At 43.3% G+C, this 27704-nt stretch overlaps 1 protein-coding gene and 1 long non-coding RNA gene across 6 annotated transcripts in view; one reads left to right on the plus strand and one right to left on the minus strand.

Annotated features, from left to right (window-relative positions):
* The window catches only part of CTDSPL2 (CTD small phosphatase like 2), a 38710-nt gene extending 17028 nt beyond the window's left edge, over window positions 1–21682 (minus strand). Inside the window, exons 1-3 of one of the 3 annotated variants that reach the window (XM_082061458.1) lie at window positions 21514–21682; window positions 13622–13853; window positions 3590–3798 (exon numbers count right to left, since the gene is read on the minus strand). In XM_082061458.1, coding sequence (XP_081917584.1) covers window positions 3590–3781 — 192 coding nt within the window. In that variant the 5' untranslated portion in view covers window positions 3782–3798; window positions 13622–13853; window positions 21514–21682. Of the gene's footprint in view, window positions 1–3589; window positions 3799–7043; window positions 7065–13621; window positions 13854–21513 lie in introns of those variants that run through there. The other 2 variants (XM_082061459.1, XM_082061460.1) reach the window with 2 other exon arrangements.
* Window positions 21206–26382, plus strand: LOC309443997. Of its 3 annotated transcripts, none has more exons than XR_014184899.1 (3): window positions 21206–21316; window positions 22812–22921; window positions 24574–26382. It is a non-coding gene; the product is annotated as an uncharacterized lncRNA (long non-coding RNA). The 3 variants fall into 3 exon arrangements; XR_014184900.1 differs by lacking the exon at window positions 21206–21316 and adding an exon at window positions 21844–22037; XR_014184901.1 differs by lacking the exon at window positions 21206–21316 and adding an exon at window positions 21844–22037 and having other exon boundaries at window positions 22812–22903.
* The last annotated feature ends 1322 nt before the right edge of the window (window positions 26383–27704 follow it).

Raw genomic sequence — 27704 nt, forward strand, 5'->3', positions numbered from 1 at the left:
TATTGCAGTGTGTGACTTGCTGCTATTCCATCCAGATCAGACAGTACATGGCAAAATGTGGCTGGTAAAAATGTTGTAAACAGCGGTTAGGACCCAATGATTCTTCTTACCTTCAAGTAAATTACTGTCCTGCCCTGTGGCACTCACGTGAATGATACAGAACCGAACAAGTTTGCATATTTTCTGTGCATGACTATATGTGTAGGCACATGTTAAAGACAGGTTTCTCCCCTCTTTCCCCAAAGCACCTACTACAACTTCATAAAATGGCAATTTGAACTCTAAAGCGTGACCAGAGAGAGTACACTGAAATGTAAGGTGTGAGGCAATGCAAAATAAATTGAATTAAATATCCAAATAAATAAAAAGGCCACAGACCATAACAAAGTTAATTAAAATTTCAGTTTTAGAATTACAATATTACCCTTCTGGAACAGCAGTTCCACATCTTAAAAAAAGAAAAGAGAAAAGTGGTTTGCATGCTCCAAAAAAAAAAAACAAATAGATCTTTTAGAAAAATTAATCTGAAGTCCATGCTAACAGTATCACAGCTAAAAGAAATACTAACAAACATGGAAATGAGTTGACATCCATATCAGAGGACAAGTAAACACCACTGATCCCAAAAGCCTCCTACTGGCAATATCCTTGACCAACAACCTTGGTAAGAACAACCTAATTACTGCCACTAGAATAAATAATACTGTATATACCATAAATCCATATAACAAGAGAAAACGGATGGCTCACTGAACTGATCAAAGAACAGTGAGGCATCTCATCTTCTAGGTCATTCAAGTGGTCAACACCAGGTAAAAAATGAGATAAGTTAATTAACTTCTAAAAGCTACCCACTGGCCTTCATAAAATGAGTTGCATTCTCATTCTGCTTTATGGAAAACAAGTATAGAAACATTGCAAAAATGACAATGAAAGCAGGAAATGTGGCTGATGGTATCAGCAGAGGCTCAAAGAATTCACTAAGTCTAGAGAGCTCTTTTCCACCAGCAGAGGAGCCACCGTCATGTGCTGGGAAATCTCACGCTGCTGTGCCCATATGGTGTTAATGTTAGATAACAGAGTTCAGAGGTGGAATCACATATGAAGTTATTGAGCTATTTGGTTTATACACTGAAAATTTTATTGCACAGATATAGAAAGATATCTTTTCAATGTATTTATATAATCCATTTGAATTATCTGATCAATTCAATACAACCTATTACTATGAATAATGGTACCATAAGGAACATGGCAATGTCTACTGACATAAACATTTTGGTTGTTTTCAGAAACCATGTACATATTAAGGAATGGCCTAAACTGAGACTAGAATTAATGACAACACCTTCAAAGTCAATTCAGTGCTGGAACCCGCCAAATCGAACAAGTTTAGAGTAATTTGCAACAGCAAGTTCTGCAATATTTCTGACATTAACATTTAATAATTTTCATAGTACTTTCTGTACGCACACGCGTACCAGTTCCTCTGGTATATCGGATTTGTCACTGTATAAATGACAATGATAACTGTGTGCTCCACACTGTTACAGGGGCCCTAAGTTAGTGAGCACCCTCCAGATCAGACCCACCACCATCCACACCCAAAGAGCCACATTTTAGTCTCTGGTACTATAACTAAAGAGCTTTAAGGTTTTTTCAGGTTTCGTTTGTCTAAGGAATATTTCTAATACATCTTTACAACACCACATAGATGACCCATGACTGTGATCAAAACTGTCCAGATATACTTATGATTAAGTCACTGACTGCTGTAAATTCATCACAGCTCAGTGGTGGCTCAGGCTTTAGCGTACCCACGAACGAACTGCCGGGCAAGTTGTGCACACCCACTGTGCCTGGAGTCGGAGGTTTCCATGGCAGCCACAGGACCACTTTGTTAAGTCACAATCGCGCTGGCAGCCAGCTCAGCACTGTCACTGTCCTGCCACCAATGCCACCACAGCCACACCACGTCCTGCCAGAGCCACAGGAAAGGACAGGGAAGGAAACAGGGCCAAAATGGGGACATCCTTTACATACATATATATATACACATACATATACATATATGTATAAAACTATCAGAAAAAAAAAAAAAAGAATGAAATGTAATTTACAGATTTGGGAGAGGAAGACAAGAGGGGAAGAGAGAAAGTTAACAAAACCTTAAAGAGACAAAGGAAATTGAAAGGAAAATCAGACATATTTCCCTTATCTTAAAAATTCCAATGTAAAATGTTTTGCTTAGATTTCAGTGTTTTGTTGCAGTGGTTTTGCAGCCAAAATGTTGCACTGCTATGCTACAATATAGATGCTGAACGTAAAATAGATTAATTGTCCCAGTTTGATGAAAAACAAACGGTAAGCAGATTTAATAATGTGTTTTTACCGAACCATTTCTTTGTCAGTACCTCAGTGTTTCTGTGATAGGTAATTAACACATGCCATACAATATTATATTTCATCATATTTTTGACAATTTAAGAATATACCACTACTTTAATTACAATTATTTCTACTTCAGCTAGTTACAAAATTATCGTTTCAACACTTAGTCCACCCCCCCCCAAATTTCTGAATTTATACCATAGCTTTTTTAGCATACCGTTATTCTGGGATACATTTTAATTTCTGTGATTCTGTGCTAACTTCTTGGCTACTCTTCTTTAAAATTTACAGCTACATAATGTCAATACCTGGAGTGCTGAGACTGAAAGAAATGGGTTTTGGTCTTGCTGTGGTTTGGTTTGTGTGTGTTGGTGTGTGGGGATTTTTGTTTGGTTTTGGTTTTTTTACTGGCCTCTCTTTACAGAAAAAAAAACACAGGTTTTTGAAGCAACTGCAGCGTTACATTCAGTCTAGCAAAGTCATAGATAGATAGATAGATAGATAGATAGATAGATAGATAGATAGATAGATAGAAAGAATTCACTTTTAAAACATACATTCAAGAAGTTTTAGCATGTGAGGGCTGGTGAAGTTCTGATCTGTGTTCGGATGAAGACAGACAAGGTTTAACGGTTCAGCCCTGACAGTGTCTGAATGTGATCCCTTAACCGGGGCAGCATTCGCTGCAACAACCCACTGAGCAGGCAGGTCAGTTTCCTGATGGCTGAATTTGTGAGGTTAGACCTTTATTGACTGATGGACTCCTAAACAATTTTGAATAAAAATGCTAAAAATATTCAGCAAATTTATGCTTGCAGACTTTCTTTTCTTAGTTGCCAATACTGGTAATTCCCAAATGGAAAGAATCCTTAAACCTGAAATTAAAAATCTACTGAATTTATTACTCAACATTTTCACAAAGAAATACCAAGGCAATAAATCCTGTAATTGATTGGATTGTCTTAAATACGCCTATAAACAACTTGCATAGGGTTTGAAAGTCTACCTTTTTTTCTTTTAAATATCTGTTACCTTACACAACTATCACAGGTACTTCTTGTCCTCCAATTTTGTACAAGATTGTTTTGCTTCTGCCACATTACACAAGTTCATTTATTCTTAATAGAAACATCTAAATCCCATTTAACTGCGTATGACCCAATTAAAAAACAAAAGACAAAGCCCACTGCCAGTGTACCTTGGTTGTGCTTCCTTTAATGAACTTTTTGATTGAAGACAACAAGCCTGTCTCATTTTTCTGCGGTTTTCCTCCGCCCCCAGGTACGTTCTCCTCCGCCTCCGAGTGTTTCCTCTTTGCCCTCAGAGCCCGTTGCGTGTGGATTTGATTGGATTGCTGAGAAGCTTTCCGCGTTCTCAGCCTCATTTTCATGGGTACCACATATAAAGCTATAAAAGGAAAAAAACAAGCATACTTAGTCATTGAAGAAATGTATTAAGCTTCAGATCATGAATTCAAAAAATTATATAACACTGACAGCGTTCTGATGCATGGAGCTTTTACATCCATCTACATGGCTTCATTTAAATAGAAGAGAGAAGCTGTTTAAGTCGAAGCACAACATTGGCAGAAGAACAAATTACTATAATCTGGCCACGGATACATCTTAACCATTAGATCAATTAGGTGTTTGCACAGCCCTCCAACAAACAATGACCTGCTTTGAGGATGAGAAGGGCTGTCCTGGTGTCCCCACCCCCAATGGCCTGGGCAGTCCCTCCCAGCCATGTGTTCCCCACCAGACTTCATTTGAAGTCTCTACACTAAATCTGAGATGAGGCATAAAGCTGAATTTGTGTCGTGTTCACAGAAGAAGAAATCATAAATGAGACTCTGCATTCAATCTGGCTGAGGAGCAACAGAAGAACTGAAGATTGATCTCCAATCCACCTGTTTTTGGGAACAAGATTAGATCCCAGGAAGACTCATGCAAGGGCAATATTTATTAAAGGAGAGTAAAAGGTTGTTCCAGAGAATCCATCCTATTTATCTCCAACCTTCAACCGGACTGCTGCGATAGTCAAATTGGCGCCCAAATAGAATTGCTTTTCTGGATGGAGGGATGTGCCCTCTTCAGCTGAACAAAGCTCAGCCTTGGGTTGACTGGAATGGGACGACTCCTGTGCTTAAAAATCACACGTGTACTGGGTCAGGAGCAAGAAATCCATCTGAGCTGTGATGCAAAGGAATGGCGGTAAGAGAGCAATAGGCATTTCCTAGCTGAAGTCATAACAAAAGACTTTTTTGAAAATAAAAGCGTATGCCTATCGCAATAGGGATTACTATCTGCTTTTCATTTTGCATGTATCTTTTTGCTGCAGAGAGAGAATAAATAATCTATAATATCTAAAATATAAGTCATGTCACAACAGCTATTTTGTTTAGGAAAAGGCATCGGTGACAAGGATGTGATTTACAAACACAGAAATACTGTGAGAACTATTTTTAAAAACAGTGTACACAGCTGCATTTGTTCATAGTTAGGTGAATTTCAATTTCAAATGAAAGGTGTTCTACTTAATGAAGAATAACATAACTCCTGACATTATTTTTAGAAGACTTAGTAAAAAAAGTACTCAACTGTCACTGTCAATAATGAAATATTTTATTTCTGTATAAAATATATGTTGAGTATATAAACATATACACAAGTAAGATTCTTAATTCTCAATTACCTAGTTCAAAAACCTCTTGAATATAAGAGAGCCTCACAGAACCAATTCAAGGTTTGATTGACAATGGATAACCACTTACCTTGGAGAATTGGGAATACAGTAAATGAACACTAAAATAATGGGATTGAGTATAATCACAGATGTAAACCACATTCACTAAAGTGTGACTTTTTGAAAAACTAGAAAACATCCTGTAATGTGACTTGACAAAACAGCAGTCTCCGGAACTGCTCTGGTGAGCAATGGAAGCTGACTGCCATTTCCCACGCAGGAATCAACTGGGACCACACTAAAAACAATGTGTGTGAAATGGAATCAGACAAAATTGTAAAATATTGAAAAAAGACTGACTCTAGTGAAATTCCAATTTGAGAAGGAAAATATTATTAAAATTTGCTATGCTGCAAGTTGCCTGATTTTTCTAGAACTGAAACAAATACTAGGCAGACAAAAGATGAACCAGTGTAATGTTTGTAAGTGGTGAGGAAGTATTTATCCAGAGGAACCATTCGACTCATCTGTACACCATTGCCAGAGGCTTCTTTGGCTCATTGCACATCCTGGGTATCAAGCCTCAGGTTATAAATATCCCTGCTGGACTTAGCAACATTTACCTACAACCCTCTCAATGACAGAAGTTTACTTTCCTAATGCCAGATGCATTTGGCAGCGGACAGTTTTTATTTGAATTAAATTTGTGCTGCTCTTCTGAAACAAGCATAAACCAGATGACAATGCTTAGCATGCTCTCGCACTCAAAATAATCAAGTCTAAACATGCACCTGAATTTCCTTCCGCAAACCCATGCGATGGGGGTTCCAACGCGGCGGGCGGGCAGCAAGGAGCCCAACTAATGCCAGAGGAACGAGGATCTCACTCCGTCCCATTTTATCCTGGCCAGCCCTACAGGGAGATTTGGGGGGATTACACCATACAACCCTCAGCAATTTCTGTACTTCCAGCCTCTTTTCAGCAGGTTCTCTTTCAGGAACTTGCAACTCAAAATCCTCTCTCTGTGCAAGACTGTAATTCTTTCACATCACGGAAAGTTGATACTGAAGTATTACCACAACACTGTGAACCCAAAGTTAACTAAATACATTAACAGCAAACATACTGAACATCTAAAGACTCAGGCCATGTTTCTGCACTATATACATGTCATATTTTAAACTCTCAGTAAACCCTTCTTGAATTCTTTCTATGTCAATAATAAACCCAGAAAGTGGAGAAAAAGAGGAAAAAAAAAAAAAAGGAAAAAAAAAAGAAAACCCTCATTCTTCAAAAAAGAAATACATTGCAAAGAGGGACTAAATGGAATTCTCATTAAACAATTTGTGAGACAGGAAAGTCAGAAATGAAGGAGCTACTCAAAGCAGCAGCTGAACAAGCCACAGCTGCAATAAATTCCCCATTTTCCTGAGTCCCCACACACCACATTGTCAGGCTGGCTACCCCTAAATACTGTTGTTATTCCATGGCACAGGTACAGTGTACCTACAGGAAAGAAATTCCTGTGAATGACTCATATTTCTAAATAAGAACATACCTCCATGAAATGTTCAGTTAGGGATGATTTATTTTCCCTCCCCATATGGTACTACCATTTTATCTATTTTTCCCAAAACTATTACAAGAAAAATTAGGTGAGGCACATGTAATTACAGGGTTTAAGGCTTTTTGATACAGGAAAAAGTTTGAGATGGTAAAAGAACAATAGTGATGAACAACAGGAAGAAATAACTGACATGAAAATTTAAAATTATAGCATTGAATGATTTCTACATTTTATTTGGCTCATAGTAATAACACCAAATTGCCACCACTGAAAACTCTCCATTCCAAGCCTGAACCACAAGAGCTCCGGAGGACTAAGACAACCCAACACGCTTCAGGACCGTAACTTGGTGAGCAACAGGAACACATTAGGGGATTTTTTTGTTTTGTTCCTATCTCACCAGGTTCTCCAGCATTCCATTGTGCTGCACGGGATCCTCCTGGATCTCCTTGCTGTGGCCTTGGGAGGGGACGGAGCTTCTCCTGGGAGGTGAGACGGGAAGAGAAGAGGAAAGGCCGAAACTTGTACAGCTGTCTGGGGATCCTCAGCACTTGTGACACAACAGAGCTTCTGCTGCTATAGATTGGATCAAGCTCCTACTGGGGACACAGGCCCTGATGACAGAGTATTTTCCCCCTGCTGCCACAGAACACCTCCCTTCCAAAGGGCAGAGTAGGCTAAAAAATGCTCCCTTCTCAGAGCAACTGTGCCCATACCCCATGTTTCGCCATCATGGAGCTGACGGCCAGGAGTACAAAAAATTCATATTGCAAAACAACGCATACTAAAAAATTTTGTGAAATACATCTGATTTTAACAAACACAATATTCTTCCTGCATTGCTTCCACAGCATTTCTTGAAACATTTTTCACACAAAGCCAAGAAGACAGTAATTTTTTTTTACTTTAATAAAGTAAAATTTTGAGCAAAAGTGTCAATGCATGCTGTTTGTTTTAGATACAGACGGACACGTAACCAATGCACAAAGCTGTGATCTGTCACCAGATTTAACAGCTGTGACAACTGCTGCCTGGGTTTGAACACGTGAGCTTCTGGTGCAGGTTGGGTGTCCCACTGCCATCCGCTTGGATAGTGCACCTCACTGCTGAAAATGTGGTCATTCCATCCAAATACTTCTGGATGTGAAAGCTGGATCACAGTGGGCAGGAAGAGGAGTCATGGACGAATGTTTTCTACCATGTCCTTTTAAACAAATAATATCAGTCATATTTCATCAGCACATTTCATTACTGCAATGTGATGCAGATTTCAAGGATGAAGAACCATCCCAACAAAAAGATGTGTTCACTGAGCTGGCTGAAGTCTATACATGTGCTACTAGTAATGCCTTCAAGAAACCCAAGATCTTAAGCCAATGTACAAAGAAGCCAGAGTTGCCACGAGAAAGGGACAAAAAGTTGAGAAGCCCATGCCTGCTGGGGAGAGAGGAATATGGGACAAACAGTAGCCCTAGCATAATGATATACCTGTCTGGACTCACACCAAAGGCACAGAACATGACTTTTAGATAAAGTCTTTCATCCAGACAGGCCCTAAAGCACTTTAAAACATCAAGGAAATGCTTTTTGTTAGTTCAAGGATGTTGAGACTTTTCCTTCTCAAAGACTCTTGGCCTTTCTTTAACCAACTTATTTTCCCTCCCTAGAAAATGACAGCAATTTCATGTTATTCCAGCTGATGTATTTAATATTTTGCAACATACTGTATTATTTGTTGTTCTTTTCGAATCTTCAAGCATGTTTTTCTGCAACTGCCTCCTAGAGAGACAACTAATAACTAGGAAACCATGATTCGAACAAGTCTGGAAGTAGTGCTAGTATACTGTAGGTAAAAGCAAAATAAAAACACAATGATTTATTAAACCAGCAAAACACACAACATGTACTATTCAAATGCTGGTGCTTGGTTACGAAATCTGGATAAATGTATAAAGAAACCACAAGTTTCATCAAAACAATAGCTGGCAGTTATAGCTATCAAAGATGCAATGCAAATGGCACCTCTCTGCACAGGAATACAGTGGAAGATTTGGCGAGGTTAGTTAAATGTAAATACGTTCAAGTGACTTGCACCTGTCTGCAGAAAAAGCACATACATCACACTAATTGTTTTACTGACCTTGTGTGCTTGATGAGTAGAACCTCTGTGTTAGGCCTGTGAGAAACTCTAGGCACCTTATCACCATGTCTGAGATTCCTGCCTTGTTGTGAGAAAGAGCGGGAGGCCGCGCCTGCCTGAAGCCTTGAAATACAGGCGAGCTCAGCAGGCCCAGGGAGGTAACTAAAATAAAACTTGCTCTTTGTAATGCATTCGTGGCCTCTCGTTCTTCTTCCTATGTGTGTGCGTATGTGTACACACTCTCCATCTTCCTTGTTTCACTGCATGCACCTTTTCTTCTTCTCCACATCTCCCAGGTTTCTAAGTCAGTTCAGTCTGAAAAAAAATCATGCTCAGCCCCCTGGGTTCAGTCCTTGTTTGAACTAGGATTCCTCAGGCTCACATTTGTAGTTCTGCCTCCCAAAGCTTAAGCATATCCCCTAAAAGAAACACTTTCTTAGAAAGAGTTTGCCAAAGAATGGAGGTGGCTTTGTACAACTAGCCTTAACAGAAAATAGATTTTCTGTTACTATATTTTTCTGCTCTAGCAATCGTATTTCTAGGCACCACTGTTTTGCCATGGCCCTGCTAGTGAGGCTTTGTTTTGATTATACTATATCCATCTGGAACTGAAAGTTTATCCCCTCCCGGCCAAGATATTTTTCTCTTTTCAACTGAGGGTACACACTTATAATTAATTCAGTCTTTTCAGTTTGGGTCAGACTACTAACCAACAACAGCAAATGGAGAGCTGGGTTAATCACAGAAGAGTTCGCTCAGAACTGAACCCCAAAGTCTGCTGCCAAAGGAAGACACTATCTAGAATCTCTGGTGTTGCCAAGAATTTTACATTCCTCAGCTTCAGATATGGCAGAGCTCACCAGGAGCTGAGAGGTTCTGAAATAAAAGTTTGCAGTACTCAAGTCTGAGAGGAGCAGATAAGAAATTCCGCTCGACCCAGCCCTATTCAGTCAGGTTCTGGAAGGGCCCAGCTGTCTTTAGACATATTAGGCTCTCCGGACATTCAATCCATGCTGCTGGGACAGGGGGAGCCTATTTTTGGAAGTCATCTCCCTCTGATTCCAACCCGTGGTACAGACAGGTTGCTGAACACTTCCTGAAGAGACCTGCCAGGATGTTCTCTGACCTCAAAAAAATCCTCATTAGCTACTTTCTTAATTGTTCATCTCATCCATATTAGTTATCTTTTTAATTAAAAAAACAAACAAACAAAACCCCGAACACACACACACACACACACACACACACACACACACAACAATCAAAAAAATCAAGAAGATTAATAAGCCCAAGTAATTCTGTGTTGGGCTGTGGAAGCCATGGAGTAACTTACTAATAATTTTTGCAAGGTCTACACAGCCAAGAGAGTTGCATTTTGCTGAACTTCACCAGCAAACCTAATCTTGCTCTGCCTCACCATAATCTCCCTGTGGGATCAGAACCACAATCACATATTGCACAGGACTTTGTCAGGTTGCTATCTTTTAAAAAAGGCTAGATAACATTTCTGGCTGCTCCATTGGCCTTAAAAATAGCCGACTATTTTTATTGTAGGATAAAACCTCTTTAAATGATAATATGAGTCTTATTGTCCTGGAAAACATTCTTCCTTGGTGTACTATACAGCTTCAAAACCTTTAAAAATAGTTTAAGCTGTGCTCTTTGCCCTGTAAGGGGCTGCTATTATGCTCACACCTGGTTTCCTGATTTAAAAATGAAAAATAAGAAATCAACCAACATGGTTGTTAAAAATGGGGAAAATGTCATCACAGTCAAGATTTTTATCAGTCACTGTCCATACGGGTTTTAAATGAAATATTTTCCATTACATATACATGCTGATTTAAACCTGATGTTTTCATAGCCCATTCTGGCCTATTTCTTGCAAAGAAAACTTCATTCTTACAAACTTCAGTCTCTGAGATTAATTTGCTAATTCGTGCATGAACCTGAGATAAAACTGATATGAAAATAAGTGCTAAAGTTTAAACAGCTTTACTAATTTGTAAGTGATATTATGTCTCTACTTATAAGCTTAAAAACGTAATATTAAGAATTTGAATGTCATTCAGTTTCAAAAACTTAATGGAAATGAGTTTCAGGTACCTGTCTGAGCCCATCACAACAAGGCTGTTTTACACACTTTGTTTTCTTTCATTATCTTTTTTTCCTATTTTATTTTGGGTGGAAAATCCACAAGAATAAAACAAACCCCATTGGCTACTCCATGCAAAGTTATAGGGAGTTTCTGGTCAATATACCAATAATATAAAGTATAATAAACACAAGTTGATAACAGCAACAAAAGTTTTGTGAGCCCAAACTGATCTACATACACACTACAATGTTTCCATTCTTCTTTTATTCTACCCTGAATTTCACTTTTGCCACAAGCTAATTGCCTCCAGTTCGGACTAACATATCCCTGCAAATTTAAAATGGCTGAGATGCAATGAAATAATAACTTTATGGTGTTAAAGGTGCAGATACAGCTCTGTAAACAAGCAGGGAATTGCTCTGCTGAGTGAGGAGACACTGACTGTCTAGTGCCTTACTTGAGGAAGCTTATGCTGGAGAAAAAGGTAGGAGCTATAGAACTATGTACACTACTGTGAGGGATGCTGAGTGGTACAGGTTTACATTCTTTAAAAACCCATGCAAAGCCTGCTGGCTTTGTGTGCCTGGCAACTCCGAGTCTGCAAGCAGGGAGGTTGCACCCCTGTCCCATGGGGCAGGAATCCACATGCTGTGCCACTAAAGCCCAATGGGACGGGGGCAGCTGAAGCCCACGCACCTCCGCACTCCACCCACACATTTGTATCTATCTATTTTTAAACAGAGAAATCTGCAAGAATAAAAAGTACTAATATCACCTGTGAGTTTACATGGCGGTTGGATTTTTTTCAAATTATTCCCCAGTACCAGGAGTAAACCCCTCCACCAGGAATCCCACAGAATAAGGCGCATGTCATCTTCCAAAGCAACGCAAGTCTTCTGGACAGTGTTTAGTTTATTACATTACAAACCAGTTACATTATAATTTGGGGGAATTTTCTAGATAATGAGAAGACCTAATTTAACTTTAATGCCAAACTTCATGCAAATTAACTTAAATATGACAGTTGTCACCTTTGTGCCTTCTACACATATGACAGAGCACACAATACTTTTCACTAGAAACGCTGAAGAAACTATGTAGCAAAATCATGGAACAGTATTCTTGATACTTATAAAGGTGTTTCAAAAAGATGGACCAAATTTCAAAGCAGCATATTTCACGATGGCAACATGTTACGATTACACAAAAAATTAAAAATAGTTTGATGAGCTATCAAGTTTTAGTAGCTTTTTATATAGGCTCATCCCTTTCAAGTGGTAAGAGGTTAATTCATAGGTGGTTCGTGTCTGCAGAGATACCATGATTTCAAATTGGGTCCATCAAATGATGGAAAACAGCCGGTAGAAGGGATGCTTTCTAATTTCCATACCTTCTTCCTCTGCATCCCTCCCAGCTCAGTAGCTACTTTTCCATTTGTGTTATGAGCGACTATATGTATATGACAGCCTGTAGTTCTGTGATGTTTTCTCCAACAGTAAAGTCAACTTAAGGAGCTATTCATTCCTCCAGGACTGTGCCATTCGCTGCCTTTCAGTGTGTAGCTGCAAGACGTTAGTGTCTGCAGAGCAGGCGGCACAGGGAGCTCTTGCCTCCCACCCACACAACTCCCTCGCCCGCACGCCAGGGTTTGCTGCTCCCCGACTGGGGCTCCTCGACAGCCTCATCCCATCTCATTGCTGCCAGAGCGCTGCACCCTCCCCTGGGCAGCTCTGGCACTCACCTCACCCCCCAGTTAGCCGTATTTTTAGGGCAGCTTAGTAAACTGAAATGTTTCAACACAGAATCACAAGCAGTGGAATAAAAACATACAACTCCTGGCAGGGGACAGGACAGCTCTAGCAGTAACCCAGCGAGGCCGTGGGGTTGCAGTGCTGCACCCCGATCACCCACAGAAAACCATGTCAGCTAACACAACCATTCGGCTGGCACAGCACGGCTGGACCACAGTCACAGCACTCCCGGAATGCTGCTCACAACAGCCCACAGCAACACCCGGCAGAGGGCTGTTCCATGCAGGCAGGACCAAGGGCTCACCCGGGTTTGGAGGAGGAGGACGTGTCCCCCACTTGCTCTCAGGGCCCCGGCACACACCCCAGACGTTGCACTGACTGCCAGTGGGACTGTCGCAGCCAAGAAACTGTTCCAAGCTGCTGTGGAACCACAGCCTCAGCTCCTCCAGTATCAAACGTGAGGCTGTGGTTTTGGTTTGTTTGGGTTTTTTTTTGTTGATGTGATCACTGAAACTATTCAGGTTTAAAATGTTTCTTTTGTTTTCTGGTACATTATTTTAACAAAGATCATCTGGGCAGAAATTTTTAAAGCAACAGTATCTTATGTCATGGGTTTCATTTGCTTATGTACTCTTTGATGGGCTGTATTCTTTAGCATAAACATTGGTAAGCTTTTTCTAGGGCAGTTGATTATTTTACAGCCTGGTTTCTAGAGAAAATAAGGCTTAGACAATTGCACCGTCTGTGTGTCTTGTCAGTCTTCTGTTGTTAAATGGGGAACCTACTGACCAATATCAACCCGATTTCACAGGAGGAGAGAAATTTCAAACATACTAAGTTCCTACAAGTTCAAAATCAAAAGCTATGTAGGTAAAACAGACCCTTTTAGCATCTCCAATAAGCAAAAGACAGGCATAGCCCAGCCCTTACCCCACATCCACTCTGGCTACACACAGACACATTCCACCTTGTCTCCTTCCCTGCCTTACCTCTGGAAAAACGCTCAGCTCCTCAGCAGAACCACGGTGGGGAACAAACAACCCTGCGTTCTGCTTGCAGCTCAGGCAGTGAGCAAAGCTAGCGTGGGCACTGCCGGCACCGGGAGGGACAGCAAACAGGAACGACTCTGATGGGAGGTGGGGACACTCGAAATACTGGGGCTGGAGGGGCCGCAGGTATTACAGGAGCTGAGAGGGCCGGAAGGCACAAGAGAACATGAACCTGTGGGAAAACAGACCTTATCAATTCTGCCATTCAAGAAACAACATACAACTAAGTGGATTATTTTAATTTTGCGCTCATCAACAGAAGTTAGTTTTATAATCTCTTTTTGAACACAGAGGATAAATGAAGTCCAAACAGATTGGTTTAAACACCAACCTGCTGCAAAGCAAGCTAATTCAGCAGCCTGTGCACAGAGGCAGGTGAGGAGTGTCCATCGAGCCAGAGGGAAAGGAGCAGAGTTGAGCCCTGGAACTCAAGCAACAGGCGACAAAACATCTAGACATTCGGAAAACTCCCTACAGATTTTATGTGATTTGCTTCTATCCTCTGATGGTTAACGGAAGGCTCTTAACCCTCCTTTACAGCCTTTTCACATCAGATTTGTCCCTTCTTCTGTCAACTCCCATGTATTTCTCACTCATTTCACAGGATCTTAACACCAAAAAAATCTTAAAAGTGCACACCCTTCTATTCTGTCTTCTCCTAAGGCACAATGTGCTTTATCACTACTCTGCACCAGTTTTTTAGTTTGGATCTAGTACAAGCTTTGAACCAAATCTTGTCATCCCATGTACAGTGCTCCAGTTAACACAACAGAGCAGTCTCAGAGCAAACCGCTGGACTCCTCTGACTGAAGCTAAACTGGAAGATACACTTCAACCACTAAAAGACACGGGACTAGACTGAGCTGAAAGCTCCAGAAATGCAAACGACATGGGCATCAAGCCCTCAGTGCCAACAGACTCATCCTACAGGTCTGCTCCTATTACACCGTGCAATTGCCCTTACAGACTAACAACACTGAGTAAGCTGATGCAACAGTAGTGGGTTTATCAGCATGGTCACTTCAGTTTAAAAACAAAACTAAACCATCACACAAACAAAAGCCCTTTGACCTAGTAATTCTGACAAAGTTTCAGCTACCTGCAAATGCAGGCACTGAGCTTTTCACACACCCAGCAAACGGCATATTCACAGCTCCACATACTCCTGTAACATCCCCGCACCTAAACAGAAAGGGAACAGAAAATTCATTCGGACTAGAAAGAGCAAAAAGCAATCTTCTTGAAAGAGCTTTTCAATTTTGAAAGCATGGACCACTGATGACAAATGTTTATTTTCTAATCTTAAACTATTTTATGGTTTGGAACCCTGTTATGTTAATTGACTCAGGACATATTTATATTAACTATTAATGTTTGAGATTGACCATTATCAAGCATTTTCCAGGTATATAATAAACCAATCTACTATCTTCAAAAAAGTCCAACAGGGTAATTAAGCATGACACCTCTTCACCTGAAACTGTATCTCTACAGACCATTTTTCAACTGAGCTCTCGAAGACTTTCTCTTCGGTGCTAGTAAGCTTTCTTGGCCCTAAGCAACACAAAACTAAGGAACTCTAAATCCAGTAATTACAGTTGTTTAAGAATATCACTTCAGCTACATTCAAGTTTCTTCCAAATCTATATTTTTAAGAACATAAAAGTATCAAGATTCCACTAACTTTCTTGTTTTTTTCCTTTAATTTTCATCAATTCTGTCTTAATAAGCAAAATAAAAAAACTTTTCCAAGCATACATAATTGATTTAATTACAACTGCTTGTTCTTGACAAGAGTTCAAGGTCAAAAGAAATTGAGCTAGGTAATTCAGTCAAATATACTATATTTAAGTCTAGCCTATACAAAGCCCATAAGTACCTTTAATGTTGTTGTAGATATTTCTGTTATTTATAAATTACCTCCTTTACTTCCTGTATGCTTTATTCCCCCCCTGAAAATAAATCTTAAAACTTTAGTGCATACTATGCTTTCCTTTGGCACACACAGCAATAACTATTGCCTGTGCTGCTGCTAATAACCAGCTTTCTCTTATCCTCTTTATTTCTTAACTTCCAACAAACACCCTTCTTCACCACGTCTCTGACACAAGCAGACCCACAGCCGGGACTGCAGCACAAGCGCCGTCACATTCAGCCACATTCTCCAAAGAGAATGAACCCAGCCCTCATCCTCATCTCTAGGGTTTCTCTCCCCCCAGGTGGTGGATTTCACTCAGGTGACCAGGCATCACATCGTAGCCCAAAGGCATTATTTCATAAAAAAGGAAACCTGCTGCACCTAAATGAGCTCCCCTAGGATAGGAAAATGAGAGATGTTCCTGGGAAAGGGAGAAAAGAGAAGCAACTCAGGTGATGTTATCTCATACAAGTAAGAGTATAGGAAAATGAAGTGAGGACAAAGGAGACTATAGAGCCTAGCTGTTAGCTCGAGCCAGCCCACTCCTTCCTGAAATAGTGACTGCTTCAGAAACCCCAGTGAGGAGATGGAAATCACACAAGAGCAAGCCCAGAGGAAACTACGGTGGGTGAAGCCAAATCCCACCCTGGGGGTAAGAAATCAACATATCCGTATTGAACTCTGCTCCAGCACCTTCAGCCCCTGTGTACTAAGCAGAAGATACTGAGTACCCTTGCAGCTCTACCTAGCCTAAGGAAACCTGTATCAGGCTGTGTCTAAACCAGAAGCTTTACCAGTACAATTCTACCCGTTAGAAATGCGAAAGCAAGGAGGAAATGCTATTTTTCCCTAGTCAGATATAACTGGGGTAACAAGCCTGCTAGTGAGTGTGAACGCAACTGGTGCTGGCAAAAGGAACCCCTTTGTGCAGGGATTTTACTGACTAGGCTGGTACTGCTGTGCCAGTAAAGTCCTTGTGGTATAGTCTAATCCTTAGATTGAATTACCTACCTTCCTCTAATTAGCACCTCCTAAAATATAGGGAGAATCAAAGTAATCATATTTTAGAATGGCCTAAAGTAAACTGAGTTATGATTTAGACTGATCAGTGTAGCTAAAGCTAAATTGCTCAGAACAACTGCTCTGATTTGATCTGAGTTATTGCTAATTTATTAACTTAAATTACCTATTCCTAAACACAGCCTAAATAAGAGCAGGTTCCTTTCATATGAGGTTTCAAGGATGCTAACGTGCCCTACAGCACCACCTTCCTAGCCTCGCTCTGCTGATAATGATACTCCTGCTGTGTTGCCACTGTGTATGTTTTATATATATATATATAAAATAAAGTCATTTATCTATAGGTAAATTCTAATCCAAATGTTTCAGAATATTGTATTTTTTCCCTCCTACTTACATTTGGCATATTGGCAATGAATAGCAGGATATACTTTAAGCAAGCATGCATAGCTTATTTTTCAGATGTTGTGGAGTTAACAGCTCCTAAACTAAACTAATTTTCATGATACTGTTACACTTAATGTTACACTGTTACAATAAATATTATTAAGTCTAAACTAGGAGTGTTTCATGCCTTCTAACCAGATTCCTTACCCAAAAAGAAGAAATTATGACTTCAGACAGGAGGTAGCACTGTTTGGGGTAACCTCAATTTCCATCAGCTCTTTTATGGGCAAGTCTGGCATCCACATCACTTAGTGGACAGAGGATCCTCATTAGATCTAATGCAACAGATCAGTGGTTTCCTAAATGTGGGGTGTAGAGTTATTTTTAGCTAGATGCATAGAAAACTGATTGATGGGGCTGGACTCTCAGAAACCTTTCCCCAAGGGGAGCTGTATTTTTTATGTCCCAATGCAGCAGAGATCAATGCGGTGCTGAGTTAATCCTGTCCACCAGCGGTTGCACATTTCCTTCCCACCAGTTTGTTCACAGATCTCCATACAACAGCAACAACAAACCCCTCAGGTAGGGAAACTGAGGCAACAAGGGATGTAAGTCAGACCATACATCTGACAATGCCGGCAAAGGTGAAAACGCACTTCAGGCTGATACTCAGCTCATCACTTTCTTATATCAGACTGGCCTGATAAGTGTTTTCCTTGGATCACGAGGTATGATGAAAGAACTTCTTGTTTTCCATAGTTAAGAGGGCTTTAATCAAAGTAATTACTGAAAGTGATCTGATTGAGAAGTAATCTATTTAGAAAAAGTTAAGACTGCCAAGTGGGAAGCTACTATCCACCCTCTGAAACTGATTGCTTTAGATGTGGATGATTTCACACTTAGGTTTTCAAGTGCTATTGAAGATGTCTTTACCTGTAAATGTAAAATATTTATTTTCCAAAAATACTAAATAATGGCCATCTAGGTAACTCAACATGTAAACATCATGTTATTCTGGCTTTCAAGTATTTCAGCATATGAGTTTCTCCTCCAAGCGATCAGAAGAGAGACACTGCACTGCAACTAACGCTGCACTTGAGCAAATTAACCTGTTCAAAGCACTCCATAGGGCCTGCCACTGTCAAAATCCTGCCTGAGAGCTGCTCTTTTGAAATGAGCTTGTAAAGAGCTCACTGCTACCTCACAGGATCAGAGCAATTCAAATATTCTGCCCCCTAAAAATTGTAATCCATTATGAATCTGATTAATCAACTATACACTTATGGTGCATATTTGCATTTTCTGAGGACTTAACTGAGATGTATAAACATCAAATGAACTTTTCATATACAACAGATGAAAAACAATCTTCCATTTAAATTTAACAAGTGCTTGGTGCCAACACTTTAGTAGTAATGTAAGCTGCTAGCAAATGAAAGAATTTCATTCAGACTTAGTCCTTTGCTTTCCGGGCTAATAAGAGAAAGAACCATCATATCTGATCTACTCAGAGTAATGAATCAGAATTGTCTGAGAGGGATGCTCCTGAGAAAGTACCGAATAAGGATGTAGTCCCAGGGGGAGGGGGACACCACAGGCTTTAAATCTGGGATAACTCTAACAGTCCTGTGCTGACATCACCCAAGTGCAAACACTGCAATACACAGACCTGGCTCCCCAGGGAGACTAGCCTGAAAACACGTGGATAAGGAAGAGCTTGGAGAGGGGCTGAATGGGGAAAAGTTGCAAAACCATAAACTGCAAAAGGCAATTTTAGAATTATACAATTACATTGGCTTCAGCTGGGATCTTGAAATTATCATGGTGATGTTCTGAAACTTCCAGTTATTCCTTCAAAAAGGCAAGAAGCTTCAGGCTTCTGTCAGAGTATACTTATGTGTAGAAATGCACATTAATTTTAAATTTCTGCCAAATTCCAGTCCTGCTTTCACAGACTCACAGAAGGGCTGAGGTTGGAAGGGAGCTCTGGAGGTCATCATGTCCAACCTCCCTGCTCAAGCTTTTCTTGCAACTCTTGCCAAAACAGTTCAGTTTGACTTTCAGTATTGGTTCTTACAAAAACGTGCAAGTTCTCCAAGTTATTACTCCACTTACACCTGTGAAAATGTTTCTTCCATGGGAATGCAATATTTGCATAGAAAACTGTCAGAAGAGAAAATGTGATTCTTAAAGTTCTCTGAAAACACTACTTTTCTTAGTGTCAACCTCAGCAGCATTACAAGTGATCAAAGAAAATAAAAGCCAATACAGTATGGAAAAACTTTGTAAGATGAAGACTAAGTTTCCTTTTCAATTCAGTAGACTTTTTTTTTTTTTTTAACTGCTTAATGCTGTTCAGCCTGCAATAGTGTCACGTCAGTGTGCTGGGGAATGACCACAGTGGAAGGAGGTTATCAACCCTTGGGATAGAAGTCTGAAGATGGAAAATTACCTTTAAATTATGAAAAAGCATGTACAGCTCCAGCATATGTGAAGTGTTTACAACTTTAGAAAAATGATCTAACTGAACCATTAAATCTCTGGGACAGACTGACAAGAGAATTTTTTCTTTAATGAAAAAACTTTCTCAGATGAAACAGGAATGTCAGCTTTAGTGCATACTCCACTGACTGGAACGGGATCAAGTCTTAACTAAGTTCTACACAACGTTTTCAGGGGAAAAGTGGAGAATGTTTTACGGAATTTAAGTCTGGATTTGGCTTGCATCCTAGAACATATATCTTGTTATGACTGCTGAAACACTTTCAAGTGGGCAAGCCACAAGTGTCGTTGGAGCTATCCCCTCAACTGGAGTCACAACAGGCAAAACCTCCTAAATACAAAGTCTTGAAATTGGAGGGGGAAGTGAGGGAGGGGCAAATAATCTTGGAAGCATATCTGTTATACAGAACTGTTCGCTTGTGCCTACAGCATGAAGTAGTTCCAACTTGTTTTCTGCGATTGTCACAGATCCAATGTTACTCTAGCTAAATCATAATCTCTTCCTGCCTCAGTTCATCCATGTGTAAACCTGGTTCTCTAACTCTTACCTTAATGTGTCATGGGGCTTAATTAATAACACTTAGGTCTTTTAAGTCCTCTACAAACATTAACTACTTCTTGTAACAACTCTCTGAGGTATTATTATCCCCGTTTTACTGATGGAGAAATGGCAAAAGAGGCTGCGACTTGCCCAAGGCAACAGAGTAATAGTTATACTTAGAGATCCTCTTCACGGACTACTGTATTGCACAGTAGAAACTTATCAAGAAAGGCCAAGTCAATAAATACAATATCAAAATTACGTTTAAAAGTGCACCATGAGCAGCTGGAAGACTATGAAAACCTCTACCAGAAACAATAGGCTCGGGATCAAAACAAGTGCTATAATCATCTCGAAGAGGAAGAAATATCCTTGGCTGATCTAAGCTAGAGCTCATCAAAACAAGCACAAAGAAATAATAAGACCTGTCCTCTCATGTGCTCCTAAGTACCATAAAATTGAGCAACAGGCTTGTACAGTGCTCTTTAGTAACACAGAAGCAAGCAGATAATCAATGTGGTATGCAACGTGCTAAATCCTCATGCCTCGTTCCCAGGATTGACAGGGAATGCCAATAACGGGCTGAGATGGCCCCGGTCTTGCCCGGTACCGGGCAGTACAGCGCGGCCACCTTCCCCCCTCGCGCCTTCACAGGTGACAGCAGACAAAGTTGGTGCCATTCCCCTCTGCCCAGCCGCGCTGACATCCTTCGCACAGCCCTTCCCGCCCGGGATCCCTGCCCGGGCAGCCTACGGCGTCGCGCCGGTGCCCGGTACCCACCGGGGAGGCAGCGGGGCGGCACCCCCGCCCTGGTTCCCCCCGGAGCCGGTGACAAGCACATCCAGCACTGCCACTCCGGCGCAGCGACAACAACAGCCAGCAACAGGCGCGTCCTGCGCGGCGCTCGGCGGGAGCAGCGCCGGGCACGGCCCGCCCGTGTGCGGCAGGGGCCGGGATGCCGCCTGCACAGCTACGCCCCCTGAGCCGCCCGGGCCGGGACGCGCCCCCGCCGCGCACAGCGCAGCCCCCGCGGCGCCACCGCCGCCCGGGCCGCGGGACAGGACGGGGCGGGCGGGACGGGGGGCGGCGGGCGCCCGGGCGGAGGAGACTCACCGCAGGCCTCGGCCTAGAGGGGGAGGCGGGGGGTGTCAGCGCGGGAGTGACAGCCGCGCCGCCCGCTCCGCCGGGGGCAGGGCTGGCCCGGGCGGGCTGCGCCCCCGCTCCGGCGCGGCCGGGGCTGGCTGGCCTCCGCGGCCGGTGAGGGGAGGTGAGCGGGGAGGGACGGGGTGTCTCCGCACGCGGCGGGGCGCGGAGCCCGGCGGGAGGGGACGCGGGGCGCAGGGCCCGCCGCGGGGCAGGCCCTGAGGGGAGGCTCCCGCCGGTCACTCCGGAGCGGCCACCCCTTGCCTTCCCACCTGATCCCGGGCTGGGACCCCGCGCTGCCCGAGCCGCCGCGTCACTTACCTGCGGGTGCGGGGTGCCCGGGAGGCGGGCCCTCAGTGTCCGGGTCCCCGGCGACCGGCCGGGCCGGGCCGGGCGGGCGCCGCTGTGTTTACACCGCCACCGGGGCTCCGCGCTCCGCAGCCGCTCAGCAGCCAGTCGCCATTTCCCGCCTACCGACCTGCTACACCGCACGGAGGGACCCGGATGGGGAGAGGGGCCGCCGCGCAGGCGCAGCCCGGCCGGGGGAGGGGGGCCTGGGGACGGCGGCGCCGGGGCAGGCCGGGAAGGAGGGAAGCAGGGAAGCCGGGGCCTGGCGCGGGGAGCGGCGCCCTGAAGCGGCGGGCCCGGCGGGCGGGCGGAGAGCGACGGGCCGCGGCGCAGCGGGGCTGCGGGAGAGGGCCCGGCCGCTTCTTCCCCGGCCCGGGAGCCGCCGCCGGGGGCGGGAGGCTGCGCCTGGGGCGCCGGGGCCGAGGGAGCCTCCCTTGGAGGAAGCAGCGGCCGCCTCGGTGTTCTGGCGCCGAGCCGGGCGGGCCGCCGGCGCTGAGGTGAGGCGAGGTGTGTGTGTGGGGAGCGCTGAGGAGGAGCGCGGGGCGGGGGTGGCGCGCGGTGCGGGGTCCCGCCGAGCCCTGAGGGGGGAGCTGTGAGGTGGGGGGGCGGCCCCGCTGCGCCATGAGCCGAGGGGGCACCGAGGGCTGCGAGGCTGCGGGAGCGCTAGCTGTGGGGCCGGGTCGTGGCGATCCCCGGGGTCCTGCCGGCTGTGGAGCGCCGGGATCGGCGGGCAGCGAGCCGCAGGGCGGGGGGGAGCGGGCGACTGGGCTGGCCGCCCGCGGCCCGGCTCGGGTCTGTGTCCCCGGAGGAGGCGGGCGCGCCGGGGCAGAGCTCGCCCGCCGGGGCCGGGCGCAGCGCGAGGAAACGCTCTGGCCGGAGGGAGGGAGCGCTCCAAGGGGAGCGGAGAAGCGGCGCGGGAGGGAGCAGCGCTTTCCTGCGCCCGCAGGAACGGGTCGCCGTGGGTTCGCGGCCCCGTTGCCGCGCCCGGGGTTGCGGTAGTCGCTGTTCCCGCTGCCCCGTCCTCTGTCCGCGGCCTCGCTGCCCTTCTGGGGGCCTTAAAACGTTCCCCTCGGCCGGGCACACCGGTCCGGCCTCCCGCCCGCTCCCTGGGCCTGCCCTGCTTTGGGTCCCTCGGCTGGTGCAGTTTTACCTTCCTTTCCAACGCGTAGGGCAGTGCTGGCTTTTGTGGTTTGAGTTGCTGTTTGAAGACGCCTGCGGAGTCTAGCGTAAAGTTTTATTTCCACTTTCTCTTTTGTGTTTGTTTTTCTCAGGCAGCCTCTCTCAGTGTGATCGTTGAGGATGCTGCACGTGTTGGTATTCGAACAACTCAATGAAGCAGCTCAACCATCTCATGCAGGAAAGTGTAAGAGCAGGGAGCAAGGTTAGCTTTGGAATTTGCATCTACTGAACTTGTATATCTATTTTTCCTTTCCATTGGTGATCACTTTTGTCCACTAAGCTTTTACATCAGAAATCTTTAGTTCTCAGGTTAATATGCATTATGACACTAGGAGAACTTCTCAAGGTATTGCTCAAATTGGAATGTTTTCGCAAAAGTAGCTTATATCCATATTGTCTAATTTAGCAGTAGGCAGAGACCAGCAAGGTATTGCATGTTTTCTTTTCCTAGAATCTGTTGACTCCCTTCTTAGCTTTTAAACCTGGATCATATTATAAAAGTCCCAGCTCTCAAGTCACTTAAAATATTTATTGGCTTGTTAAACTGAACCACATCTGCTGCTGTGAAGCCAAGATTTGTTTTAGAATTCTATCACAGGGCTCTAACATTCTTTAGCAGAAGACATTATAAAGCTGATTTTACCATGGTCTCTTAAGAAAAGAAGTAGTAAAAAGCAGTGGGAACAGTGTCACCCTCATGCAGAACAGGGTGCAGAGCATTAAAGTATTTCTAAACATACTCATTAACTATAGTACTTGAATATTTTTTGTATGATCAGCTGTGAAAAAGGTTAGCTCGGACGTGTCAAAACTTAATTAAGATTGTTTGGCAGTCCATTAAGAGGAACTAGTATGGCAAGATAACTTTGTGATGTCTCATAGTACAAGCCCAAAAGGACATTCACTGATGCTTAGAAAGTGGGAGTTTTGAAAAATGGTAGGTGGAAATGCTTTTTCAAACCATGTAATTAGAATGAAACCAGCTGCCAAAGGAAATCATTCAGCAAGATTCAAAGCAGGCAGAAATGTATATGAATTCCAAAACAGTCTAGTGCCTTTATAATGAAAGCCAAGAAAACATTTAGAAGAGAGATTAAAGCATATGACTCAGGGTTCAAACTGATCTTTATGGGAACGAGAACGGTACTTTTCTGTGTCACAGAATATTGATATGTGTCTTCCACAGTGGTCTTGTGCTGTGGAGTTCCCTGGTTCTGAGCAGGTCAGGGAGAGTGTTGGAGCAGCAGGACTATGAGCCACATGTCAGGAGGGAATATGTAAAATCAGATTGCTAATTGACTTTGCTGTGAAGGCAAAAGTTCAAAGGTCCACCTGCTGTAACGTGTTCCCCGCATTATAATGCATACCATGAAAAGAGCATTAGCGCTGTGTGTGTGTAAAATGTAAAAATGCTAAATAATGGCAGGTCTGCCCGCATCCAGCACTGGCTCCATGTGCCAGTGTCCCTGCCACAGCAGGGTTTGCAGGGCAGCGATGTTGTCTGTGGACAGCAGAAGGTTTCCTCGTCCTTCACACCACGTCCAGCTCAAAGCCGCTCTCTGGATCGTGGTCCAGCTCCTCCATCAGGAGAATGATTTGTTGCTTGCTGCTGACAAACTCTTCACACCTTTTCTCCTGGAGGTGACTGCCTAGGAATACCCCAAGAATGGCAAGGAGGATCATTGTAAATATACTCAGCTGGGGTGTAGAAAAAACACATATATCACACATTGTTTTACTGGCCTTGTGTGTTTGACAAGTAGAATTCTCAGTAAAATAATTAGCAATACATCTGTCCATTTTACATTAATTTCCTGACACAGTTTAGCTAATTGTATTTTTTTTTTTTTATAGATTGATTCATTCTTTCTACCTTTCCACCAAACTGAGGTCTCTAAGGGGCATGCAAATCCCATCTTACCACAAGAAGAGTAAAAATAGGCTACATTATTTCTGCTATAAAATGTGGAACAGCCAAACCTTGCTATTATTTTATTCTATAATTTCTTTGGTACTTCTCTAGCTTTGTTGGTCTGGCATGGGAAAGCTTCAGGCCATCTAGAAAATTCAGAAAGATCAATTTACCAATATTATCCAAGAAAATTCCCTCTTTTTCCCTCTCCAGGTGGAGGCTTTATCACTATCTTAAACTTTGCATTTTAGGTCCCATTGAGTGTCTTCTCACACTCACTTCAGCCCCCTCACCAGTGCGATCGGGGAGGGAATCAGAAGAGAAAAGTGAGAAAACTTGTGGGTTGAGATAAGAACAGTTTAATAATTGAAATAAAATACAGTAATGATAAAAGAACATACAAACCAAGGGAAATATCAGCATGTTTCCCCATTCTCCTGCTAACCCTGAGCACAGCACGGTACCCACTGCCAGTCACGTCATCCTGGCCCAGAACACTCTGCTGCTTCTCCACAGGGACACAAAGTGCCCAGTCTCACATTTGCTAGTTTATTGCAGTAAGATTTGTGATCCTATTAAATACTCAAGTCTCTCTCCTCAGAGTCCCAGGTTACTGGAAGTATAACAGGTAGTAACATACTTGGGTCCCAAGTTACTTAAAGTTCCATATATATCCTGAATAAGGATTGCAGTGAACAGCTAGGTACATGGTGTCCTGAAATTTTCCGTAATATGGATAAAACGTAAAGTGGTCACAGCTTCAGAAGCTGTTTTTTAACAGTGAAATAAATTCTGCTCAGAACTAAGGACCTCAAGAACCTTGCTTCAAGTAAAATAGCATTTTTTGATCCAGCGTTTCTCCGACATGCCAACAAACCAGTGGTATTAAATACATTTATATAGAAGTAAAGCTTTTTCACACTCAATTGCATATATTTCTTTGCCTTGGGAACACGTAAGAGCATTTTGACAGCTGTTAATCAGTTTTGGTGAGTCACTGTTTTGAAAAGATGCGACCAATGTTGATAGTGTGCACTGTGTTTTGGGCAAGCTCAATAACGAACCGCTTGTACTCACATTTGATTGTTGCTGCCTGAGAGACACAGTTTCAGGGTAATAAAATGTCATGAGTTTAAAAAAAAAAAGGCTTTTCTTGGGGCATATGAGAGCTGAAGAAGCAGCTTTTTTCATGTTTTGTTGGGGTATGTGTGTATAAATTCCTCAGTCGCTGTCTGGAAGGAGCAACCTCATGGAGCGGAGTTTCCACGTCCAGCCTGCACAGCACATGTATTTGCTCAGCAAAGCCCGGGAGCCTGATGGGAGCAGGACAGGAGTGGATGTGCAGAAATTGCTGGGTTGGTGGAGGTGCCATCAAGTTACAGGTAAAGACCTGACTCATTTTCACCTGTGTTATTGGTTTGGCTTCTGGCAGGTCATATATTGAACTGGGGGTTGAGGTTTAATGTACCATTTTGTAAGTGAGTTTTCAGCGATGGTTTATGCAGAGTGTACTGCTTGTGCAGTGCCAGACCGAGGCAGACAGGCATGACAACGGGTGTGAGGTCTCGTCAGCCTCGTGGAGTTTCCAGGCAAACCGTGCTGTGACTCACTGAAAACATCTCATGTTCTATTACAAAATACTTGCTTACAAGAGATGTTTTGTTCTACAGGCTTTGGATTTTTCACTGTTTATGATTTTGTCTATATGAAAATGTAATATGATAACATTTAATAAAATACGTACACCATTAGTTATTTAGTGTGTGTTTTAATGTTGTCACTTTAGTCTTCAAGTATTTTAAGTAGAATGCTCTTTGTGGTTCTTAAAATTCTGAATAATATGGTTATTTTTAATTTGGTAATTTTTTACCTTTTGGTGAGATACTGCCCATCGGTTTGGTTTTCCTAATGTGTAAACTGAAGTAGGTTCATTCACGAGTCTTCACTTCTGTGGCATCCGTGGAACTTGGACAAAGCTTTGGCAAAGCCTGTTGACCAAACACCTGCAAAACTGGGACTAACTCGAATGAACGGAGTCATTTCTTTGGCTGTTGGGTGCCAGTGCCTGCGTTTCTCATACTTGTTGAAATTGTGGTTCAGTTTGGCAGCCAAGTCTCCAGCTTCTGTTTGTTGTTTCTTTGTGTTCCTCACAGAGGTACCTGGAATTCCGCAGTCAGGCCGTGCTGAGGTTTTTCCCACCAAGCGGGATAAACACTCTCGATTTCACACTCACTGTTCAAAGACCGAATCAAATCATCTTGAGGGGAAAATTCAGTCTCCTCCCCATCCCTTTTTGTGGGGCGAGGGAGAGGAAGGAACATTGAAGGAGGGAGGAAATGAACAGGGGCAGGGAGCACCGTGTGAATTCTGTCAGGGGTTTTTTTCTTCTCAACAAGCCCAATTTTTACCAGCTTCAAATGTCATGTATGCCTCTGAGGTGTAAGGCGGTGCTCGTATTCAAAACTGAAACACAGGTTTGCTCTGTGGCTGTGAACAGCCTCGGTGGCGGGAGGTGCCTGCAGCGGCTGGCCGTCCCCGTTGGTGTGCAGGGGCTCGAGGCAGGTCGCTCAGCAGCGCTGGGCACAGAACCCGTGTTGCCATCACTGCCCAAGCAAAATCCCTTCGGAATATGCTTTTTCTCAGTTTAACGTTGGGCAAAATATTTTTGGCATCACAGCATTCATTTACATGGACTCGCGAGTGCTTTTAAAGTGTGGTCTCTAATGAGGGTTTGTAAACTTTGGTTGTTTACGCAGAGCGTATAGGTGTTTTGTTCTCTTGTAATTTTGTGTTTGAAGTCTTTGGGAAATGGGGCAATTGCCAGAAGTTTCTTGGTCTTTGATATGGTATCAGCTGTCGATGTTTGAGGAATTCAGTGTTTTCCTAAGCTTCCTCACACAGTTGTTATATATTAATTAGTTTATATCTGTACTGTGCTTTGAAGCTGTAAGGTGGTGTTATTATTAAAAAAATGTGTAGAGATCACTGTGCTTAAGTGGATGCAGATAATTCACAATGTGTTCAAAGCAATTCTTGCAATAACCCTGCTGCCACGGTCCTCGTTATATTTTTA

Source organism: Streptopelia decaocto, assembly GCF_964273445.1.
Source record: "Streptopelia decaocto genome assembly, chromosome: 9".
NCBI lineage: Eukaryota > Metazoa > Chordata > Aves > Columbiformes > Columbidae > Streptopelia > Streptopelia decaocto.